Genomic DNA, 10,245 nt, shown 5'->3' with positions numbered 1-10,245 from the left:
TACAAATGCTTTCTTCACTGTTCTGCTTCTGACCTTGTTTTTTTCTTTTCACTTTTTACTTAGAAGTTTTAGTAAATATATAACATAAGAGTGGGGGAATGGGGGTACAGAACAAAAAAAGGAGGTGGGAAGGATAGGGTGTACAGATTAGAATCATATAGATAACTCACATAATTGCATGTTGGATTTAAATAGCAGAACAATTCAGATACAAACATGAAATAACATACTTTTAGAGCGTTGGAGGAATCCAATGGGGATCTGTAGACCAATGCCTAACACGGGACTTCACGCACCCTAGAGAAAGCGCCCAGAAGATTGAGATATATTGGCTGCAGGGGTTCTAAACCTTCTGAAATGTTTGGGGTTCAGTCCTCTGTTCTAAACAAATGTAATGGGGGAATACGGGGTGCAGAATTGTATGTGTGCTATGCCAACTTTGCCAGCATCAGTTTTTATATTGAAGAGTCTTGTACTAGTATAGTGATTTAAATATATATGGATCCAAAAAACATATTACAGACACAACCAATACTTCAATAGAGGTTTTTACTCATTAATAATGAAGTATGGATTAGGAATGGAAAGCAAAAGTTTTCTGGGATTTAAGCCTGCAAAATTCAGATAATAGATGCGAGAGCAGACCTGCAATGTGTTGTACACCAATGTATTTTCCAGGCTTTTTTTTATCACTTGGGTGACTAAAAATTCACACGCGACAGAGAATGAGGCTTACACTAATATACATGATGTGGTGGGTGTAGGAGTTTGAGCTAGCTGGGAATGTGTGTTAATCAATTTCTGACTGGTAACAGTTGTATGGAGGTAGGTGGCACCTCCCCCCAGAGCTCACTCCACCTCACCTTTTTAATTTGGGAGGTCTTTTCACTTTGCTGCAAGAACAGGACCTACTATGGTTCTTTCCCCTCATACAGAGGTAAAGGGAAGGGTTCACAGTGTAGTGTAGGACCTGCATTTTTGGTTATACCTTGACGTTTGGTATGCAGGCTTATAACGCTTTGGCCAAAGGTTTAACTAAATAACCAAGTAATTATTATTAGTATTGAAGTATTTGAACTTTGTACTTATTACCATATATGTTTTGTCAATTTGATGTAGCATTGGGCACCCCTGTCTTTTGTTGTTTACACTAATATACACCTATAGAGGAGGAGGAGACAGATCAAGATTAGATTCCCCCCCCCCCCCCACTGATTTCTTAGATTTTGCACTGTTGAAATAAAGAAAACCCGGTGTATCAATAAAAATATCTCATTATTTTCAATGAAAACAAAACCTAGAGCAAACCTTAGAAGAATCTCCACATGCAGCCAATTCAAAACCAGCAGAAATAAGCGACATGATGCCCGTGCGAAGTCCATTTCAATATGTTCGTGCTGGCTGCCAGAAACCACCATGTACAAGGAAAAACTTCAAGCAAGAATGAATATTTTCCATACTCGCACTTACAAATATAAATGGAATATAATTTGGTGAGTAAACTGAGCAAGTAAAGGATGGGTATCTTATTTCTAGAGCAAAAACACAAGCAACCCCAGAGCTTGTTGTCTACTTCCGTAGATGTGTATTTAAGGGGTTGCCCTATTGTGCAGTGCATCCTATAAATGCTTTATATACTGTTTCTGAAACACACTGTTTTGATGCAATGTGATATTTGGGTGAAATCAGACTTTGAGACATATACCCTATTTCCAATTATATATAATAATAGCATGTTCTTGTATAGCGCTGCTAGTTTTACGCAGCGCTTTACAGAGACATTTTGCAGACACAGGTCCTTGCCCCATGGAGCTTACAATCTATGTTTTTGGTGCCTGAGGCACAGGGAGATAAAGTGACTTGCCTGAGGTCACAAAGAGTCGACACTGGGAATTGAGCCAGGCTCCCCTGCAACAATCTCAGTGCCAGTCAGTGTCTTTACTCACAGAGCCACTCTTTCTCCTGACACACACACACAGACACACAGACACACAGACACACACACACACACAGACACACAGACACACAGACACACACAGACACACACACACACACACACACACACACACACACACACACACACACACACACACACACACACACACACACACACACACACACACACGATGAGACGATAGCAATAAACTTTCGCCTGGGTGTACGTATGTGTACGGCCAGAAAGACGGCCCATCCTTTGGTAGAGGTGGTACAATATGGAGGAGAGGAGGGTGGAGAACACTAAACCGGCTGGAGATGAGGAGTAGAATATTTAAAGTGATTGGGGGCGAGGACTACGGCCGCCCCTACAATTTCAGGCATTTATTCTTAAAAATATATGCACATGTATTATTAACATGAGGCTCACACATTCTGTTAACCAAACATTAGTGTTACAGTAAATGACTAGCAGGCATTGCAACCAGAAGCATTTGTGATTATACTTATACATTGAAAACACAGAACTATCTAATCTCCCAAAGAAGATAGGAATAGACAAAGTTTGGGCTTCTTGTGAACGACAGTTGTATTCTGTACCAATACTTCATAAAGTTGTTCATCTAAGTGCCCGCCCAGGTGCCCAATTATTTGGGTGTAAGTAGGAGCAGCAGTATTTGGATAAACCATATGGCCGAAGTTTTATGAAACATTCAAAATGCTGTACCACGTAATGTTTGTTCCCCCCCAAAAGCATGATGATGTGTACAGCGATAAATACTAAATATTACAACAAAGTTTATTGGACCAACAAGAAAGTTCTTCAAAGATGCACTTTAAAAAACAAAATGATGTATTTGTCAGTGTGGACTTGAAAGATCACATAGAAACAATATGTAAAGTGTATTTAAAAAGGTCATATTAGTCCAATAAAAGGTACTAAAAATTGCAACTCCAGTCCTCAAGGGCCACCAACAGGTCAGGTTTTCAGGATATCTCTGCTTCAGAACAGGTGGCTCAATTCATTCTAAAATTTAAATGATTTGGTCTCTAACTTCTCCTTCGTTTAGCATTAATATATATCTGAAAGGCATACAATACCATTCCATTTACCAATTAATAAAACCCCAATGGCGACAACAAGTTTTTTTTCCATTGACATCTGGTGCTGCTATTTGCTCCAGTTTTACAGCTCCTAGACTTTGATAAATAAACTACTTTGCATTTATTTGACCCCACCTGAGTCAGAAACCACTATTACGAGAGTATATATACAGTATGGAGCAATACTAGGACACGGGAAATAGTGAGGATTTAAAATGTCACAGATTTTATCATGTAATGTATCACATATTCTGGGCCATAAGGTACCTTAAACCAAAGAGAGCAAGAACAAAATGCAATATATATATATTGATGAAGTTCCAACGTTCAGGAACGAAACGTGTAGGGTTTATTGAGTGAGTGTATTAGACCTTAGCACATCTATCCGTTTATTATACTGCCCCTGTATTGTTGACTTAAGAAGAGGTAATCACAGCGGTGGTATCATCACAAGAACGGGACTTGGAGCACCTACCGCGGGATCCTGATACAGAAGTAACTGCACCGCAGATGGATGCTTCTGATGTGAGAGCGAGATCAACCTTTCTATTGCTCTTGTGGTGGCATAAACCCACACGGCAAGTTTAACACTGCTACATTGTAAGTAGCCAATCGTTGCGCATACATTTTACTCTCAGTACTTCACTATCGTGGCTTTTTCATTATTATCCGTAGGAAGTTGGGACTCTATTGCAATCTCGGATACTTTTCTTCGAGATACAGCTCATTTGTAACATTGTAATACACTTGTTTACCTTTTTTGCGCCCTTTATTCTATTGTTGAGATATATATATATATATATATACACACACACACAAAAAGGTACATGAGCCATTATATATATATATATATATATATATATATATATATATATATATATACACACACACACACACACACACACACACACACACATATACACACACAGTATGTATGTATATATATCTATATATATATATTACATACAGTGTGTGTGTGTGTGTGTGTGTGTGAATATATATATATATTAAATATATATATATATATATATATATATATATATATATATATATATATACATACAGTGGTTGACAAATCACCAAAAAATCTACTCGCCACACAAAAAAATCTACTCGCCACCTAGTACCAAACGTGTGCTGCTTGGGCCAATATTTACTCGCCCGGGGGTTAAATCCACTCGCCCGGGGCGAGCAAATGTATAGGTTTGTCGAACACTGTATATATATATATATATATATATATATATATATATATATATATATACACACAGTATATATATCTATATATATATAGCAAATGGAAATATTACTGTATGCTCATTTGCATGTCTTAGACAGGTCTGCAACCCCGCCTTTCACCATTATCACCCAGCACACAGCACTTCCACTGCAGCAAGGAATTCTGGGAAATGACATGCAAATGAGCTCACAGTGCCACCTTTTGCTTCAAAACCATAAACATGGTCCCCTATAGGATTTCCCAGAATCCCTTGCTGCAGTGGAAGTGCTGTGATTTTAAATTATGCCAAACCTGTTTTGTTTGATATAAAACAAGTTTGGATTGGAAACAAAGCACTATCACATAATATTGTGCTCACACATGGGACGGATTACAGAAGTCGATGACGTGGCATGCCTAATGACACACTTTTGAGTATCCTCTTTTATTACAGGTATGGCAATGTACACATAAACCATGCTAACCCTATCTGATTCATCTAAATGCAGAGATCTGTATTTAAGAGATGTCGTTACCTATAATGACCTAACAAGTATCACATATATCTGATAATTCATTAGAGCAAATAGTAACAGCAGTATGGAGAAGATGTTTATTCATCTAAATCAGAATACTGGCATCCTATAACCTAAATATTGTAGATTAAATCTATTGTCTATAAAATCACAATGTTCCTTACCGGTATATCTGTAGTAATATGTAAAAAAACAAACAAACAAACAAACAAAAAAAAGTATCGGTTAAAAAAATACCCCGCTCAGTGTGATTTGCAACAAATTGCAAAGCAGTGAAGAACTGTGGGTTCTTCTGGCGCTGAAGGGGTAACTTAAAAATCACAGAATATGCTTGGCATCTACACAAAAGATAGACACATTCTCAGTGGACCAACCACCACTGTGCTATGTTTCCTTTGCAGGTCTTCTTGCTTCTTGTGTTTTCCATTCATGCACTCGGGTCTGTAATGTCCATGTTTGTTCCAAACAGGGCAACAAGCTGCTCTTCGTAGTTTGCAATGTTCCTTTTCATAATCTCCATACACGGGCCCAAGAGCCTTTCGAAAGCTTGCACGTCCATGGCTAAAAGCGAAGCAAACAGAAGAGTCAAGGTTACTTTGGCTTCTTAAGCCCACGTTATCTCTCCTACCCACAATCTTTAGTGTCCACAGAATTTTCACACTGATATACTGTAGGTACATCCACAATTCATAGTAAATACGGAAATAAAGCTGAAATAAGCTATATGAGCGGTTAATGTATGTACTCCCTTGTTGGCTTCTTAGCCTGTTGCCCTGGCAACTCCAATTTACGCCTCTGTGAGTTGGACTGCCCCTCCTCCCCATGCTACTTGTTGTAGTCCCTGTCCCTTTCCTGCTTGTTTAGGCAAGCGCACTTCCTTTCCAAGCCGGCAGCCTCTGTGAGTAGTCACCTCACTCATTTCCCCTGGTAAAGGTAATGTTATTTACCTATCCCATTTGCCATTCTAGTCCCACTTTCCTCTTCATTGTTCCCATCCCACAGTGTTCCTTCAGTACATTTCCCCCCTTTTCATTTCTGTGTTGCGCCCAATAAACACTTCAGAAAATAAGAAGCTTCCCCTTGCTTGGTATATGGGATTGAGTTAAACTGCCTGCCTCTACTCACTTGCCACAGTGAGCTTGGGACAGAACAGTTGGGATGAGATCTGGGGAATTCCTTGCACTGTGCTTGCTCAGCACCAAAAAAAGTTTTGTCATTTAAGATTAAGTACTCAACACACAAGTATTGTGTCTTATTTAGAACACACTACTAGCTTCATAATGGGCCATAGGATCTATTCAATAAAGTGTGATAGCCATTATCGACTGATAACTGCCATCTAATTAATTCATATTAACAATCGGCAGAGGCTATCACAGTTTAGTGCATATTGCATAGAGATGCAACAGCCATCGGTGTCCCCCCGAATGCGTTTTGATGGGAAATCTATTACATGATATTTTATAGAGGCGATATTCAGATACAAAAGTCATGAGGGAAACTGCGTTGTCCCTCATCTTCTAATGCGTCTGCGGGTGCAATGACGGTCCCAAAATCGGTAAACCTGGTTCACATTTTTTGAATGAGTTGGATTTTTTGCCTATGCTTTCTCTTTGAATTGGCCATATGTTGGCTATTAAAGACTGCACCTCTTTGGTTCTCCAACCTCAGGTGCATGGGCTAGGCCAGGGGTTCTCAACCCCAGCCCTCAAGACTCTCAAACAGATCAGGTTTTCCGGATATCTCTGCTCCAGCACAGGTGGCTCAATCAGTCTCTGCTTCAGCACTGGCGGCTTCGACAGAGCCACTGATTGAGCCACTTGTGTTGAAGCAGGGATATCCTTAAAACCTGACCTGTTGGGGGGGTCTTGAGGACTGAAGTTGAGAGCCCCGGGCTACGCCCTGCAAGATAAACTTAGAAAACTCTCCCCCAGATCCTTCATACATTTTACTTCTCTTCCATTAACAAAACAATATTGAAATGCAATACCTAAACACTTGACGTTTCCAACAGCGTATGCTGAAGCAGCTCTGGGTTTGTTGGTCACCAAGGCGAGTTCTCCAAAGTATTGCCCTCTGGAATATCGAGCTATTTCAACTGCTTCCTTCACTTCAGCATCTGACTTGCTCTGCTGAAGAATGAGAAAAGACTTAGACTATATGGCAATTGGTTACACTACCGTGTATTCCCAGAAGCAGCAGTTAGAGCTATTTTTAGCCAAAAATCCCAACTGGTGTGAGCCGCTGCGGTGGATACAGAATAAAGCCCTTACTGTTTATACGATGAAAGTCTTACATAGAGGCAAATATATATTTCTTTGGCCCTGGTATATTCATTTAAATTCCTCCTCTTTTTCTTTTGTTGCATCCCTTTAGGTTGGAGGAGAGGAGATTTCACCAGCAACAAAGGAAAGGGTTCTTTACAGTAATGGAAGTTACAATGTGGAATTCATTACCCATGGAGACTGTGATGGCAGATACAATGGATTTGTTAAAAAATAGGTTGGACATCTTTTTGGAAGGGAAAGGTATACAGGGATATACCAAATAACTAAATATGGGAAGAATGTTGATTCAGGTATTAATCCGATTGTCAATTCTTGAAGTCAGGAAGGAATTTATTTTTCCCCTTATGAGATATAATTGGATGATATGACACCGGGGTTTTTTGTTTGCCTTCCTCTGGATCATTAAGGAAGAATAGATATAGGATAAAGTATCTGTTGTCTAAATTTAGCATAGGTTGAACTTGATGGACGTACTTCTTTTTTCAACCTCATCTACTATGTAACTATGCCTTCCTTTTCTTACCATTGTTGCCTTTTAATCCTATTGTTTGAGTCACCTTGTATGTAAAACGACTTGTGATAAATAAACCATTATAAAAAAAAAAGACCTGATTCCTGTTCTTCAAATTATTTTCATCGTTTCAACTATTCCAAAGAACATACAAATATGTGTAGAGCAGCACCACATTACTAAGTTAATATAGACGGCATCATTTATTGTAAAAACATTCAGGATTTTAATCTGTTAGACTATGATGAGGACTAATGTTTCCTAGGGACAAACTAACTGTGTAAATACGCAACGAAGTCACACAACATCGGACGGACGATGTGTTCTCTATTGTTATTGGTTTTTGTAAAGTTGTTATTGACAAATATTAAATACCAATGAATAAAATTGCAGAAACTAAAGAACAGGCGACAAGGTTTTACAGACACCACAAAAGATTGAGGAGACGCTTTACTAAAGTTCCCCAAACTGGTGCTATACTGGTGTAAATAACAACATTTTTCAAGGAACAAAAATCTAATTGCCATCAATAGAAACTGAACTTTGATCAATCTGGTCCTGGTGCTCTCCAGCAGTTTTGCACCGGTTTTCCTACCAAGTTATTTTAATAGTTTAGCCAACAAATCTCTAATTTCCTCTGTGTTCAAATGCTCAAAATAACACTAGTTGCTTGAAATTTTGCTGGCATTTTGCCCAACGAGATTTACTATAGGATTTGTATGTCCATGTTATTAGACCAAATTATGAGCATTATATACCTCTGTGCTAGCAGCTTAAATGCATGCAAATGACCAGTTGCAACTGTGACCACCAATTTCTATCACATATGGCTAGCTTTTGCTTGGTAGTTTACACTGCTTTATTACTGCCACGTAAAACTGGTTTAAAGAGCAAAGCAAACTCCTCAAGTTTACATTACAAACAATCCTATTTAAGAAAACACTAGAGTATATGAGAAACACTGCCAGACTGCAAGAATTGTTGACTTGACAATCCTCTATGAGAAAACCTAGTGAAAATCCAGACTGCATTAGATTCTAGAAATACTGGATAAAAATGCGATCCTGCACAAAATATTAGGAGAAACCCTAGAAGAAAACCAGAATGTAGTATATAAAAGAGGAAGTCCAGGCAGAACTCCATCATACTGTACTACATTTTGGAATATAGTAAACTCCAGAAGAAACCATGTCAGAATGCAGTCATTTTAGGAGAAACCCTGACATAATTCTACAATGTATTTGCCTGAAGAAACCCTGGCAGAAGTCTAGATTGTACTAGAATTTAGAAAAAACATGGCAGAATTCCAGAATGTAGTGGGCTCTAAGAGGAACCCCAGCAGAACTGCACACATCAATAGACATCAGAATTCCAGAAACAGTTGTCCTAGAATCCAGAAGAACTGGCAGAAAATGTAGGCCTAGATTCCCTAAATGGGAGTTAAGGCATGATAAAGCTCTCAGGCATGAGCGCTGTCAGCACCAGCGGGGACGCAGCCTTAGTCACACCGCCATGCTTTCCTCTCCTCTCTCACTTACTGGGGAGCTGCAGACCCTCCTGAGGGCACGGACACCCCCCTCCTTACCCCCTTACCTACCATACCAGGGGAGGCATCCAATGCCTCCCTGTTCACATGTCTCAGACAGGTCTGCAACCCTGCTTTTCACCATTATCTGTTAGCATACAGTGCTTCCACTAGAGCCAGGGATTCTCAGAAATAACATGCAAATGAGCACACAGTGTCATCTTTTGCTTCTAATCCATTTGCACCATTCATAAATTAATCTAGCCCAATGAGTAACCATGACAGAATTCAAGATTGCTATAGATTGTAGGAGAAGCACTGGCAGCAATCCACAATACAGCAGGAACCCTGGGGAAATTCCAGACAGCACTGCACACAACATGAAACTCTTTATATGCAACATTACAGCTACGTTATTTGTTCTTTGTGTCATTTGATTTACTTATATGTCAAATGTTATTTCTCTGTTTAATCATTTTAAGTTTAAGTTTTCACTGGGAACATTGTTCTTTAGGCCATTATTTTCAGGTACACCTGTCCAATGAGGTGTTAGGCCGAGTCCATAGAAGGACCGGCCGTGCTGAGCCGTGCGGACGCTCCGCGCTGAGCCCCTGCATCCTCCATGAGGATGTCTTTAGAGGGGGCTCACGCGAGCGTCCGCAGGCGTGCTGAGGCGCTGGATTGTTCAGCCGACAGCCAACATCCAATCAGCACGGAGCAGCGTCACCGTCATGGCGCCGTGACGTCAGTGCGTCGCGGGCGATTGGCCCAGCAACGTCACTGCCCCGCCTCCCTCAGTCTCACCCCCGCCTCCGGTCGCGCCCGCTGGCTCGCCTGCATGGGCATGAAATCGCGCAGATTTCAGCAGGCAAGCCTCAGCGTCAGCGCGCCTCAGCCCTGCTACCCCCTCTATGGCCCCAGCCTTATACTACCCTAGTGGAGTCACTGTTTTAGGAACAGCTTTCATGACACATACAATGACATTTTTAGTTATAGAAAAAGCCCCTTAAGCAAGTATTTCATGTATACATAACACAAATACAAAACAGAGGAACACATTTACAATATCAATACAACACAGTTCATTACAAATAGTTTTTTTTTTTAACTCAGACACAGCATATTAG

General features: G+C 40.0%; 1 protein-coding gene across 5 annotated transcripts in view; it reads right to left on the bottom strand.

Moving 5' to 3' along the window:
* Positions 1-4,684: 4,684 nt before the first annotated feature.
* Positions 4,685-10,245, bottom strand: part of PRKAR2B (protein kinase cAMP-dependent type II regulatory subunit beta) — a 173,642-nt gene continuing 168,081 nt past the window's right edge. For 4 of the 5 annotated variants that reach the window (XM_075599708.1, XM_075599705.1, XM_075599706.1 and 1 more), the window contains 2 exons: positions 6,785-6,926; positions 4,685-5,355 (listed from right to left, as the gene is read on the bottom strand). In XM_075599708.1, the coding sequence (XP_075455823.1) occupies positions 5,222-5,355; positions 6,785-6,926 (276 nt within the window). In that variant the 3' untranslated portion in view covers positions 4,685-5,221. The remainder of the gene's footprint in view (positions 5,356-6,784; positions 6,927-10,245) is intronic. The other variant, XM_075599707.1, reaches the window with a different exon arrangement.

The sequence above is a fragment of the Ascaphus truei genome, chromosome 5 (assembly GCF_040206685.1).
Source record: "Ascaphus truei isolate aAscTru1 chromosome 5, aAscTru1.hap1, whole genome shotgun sequence".
Lineage (NCBI taxonomy): Eukaryota > Metazoa > Chordata > Amphibia > Anura > Ascaphidae > Ascaphus > Ascaphus truei.
The sequence above is the reverse complement of the archived record's forward strand: the minus strand, read 5'-3'. Positions and strand labels throughout refer to the sequence as shown.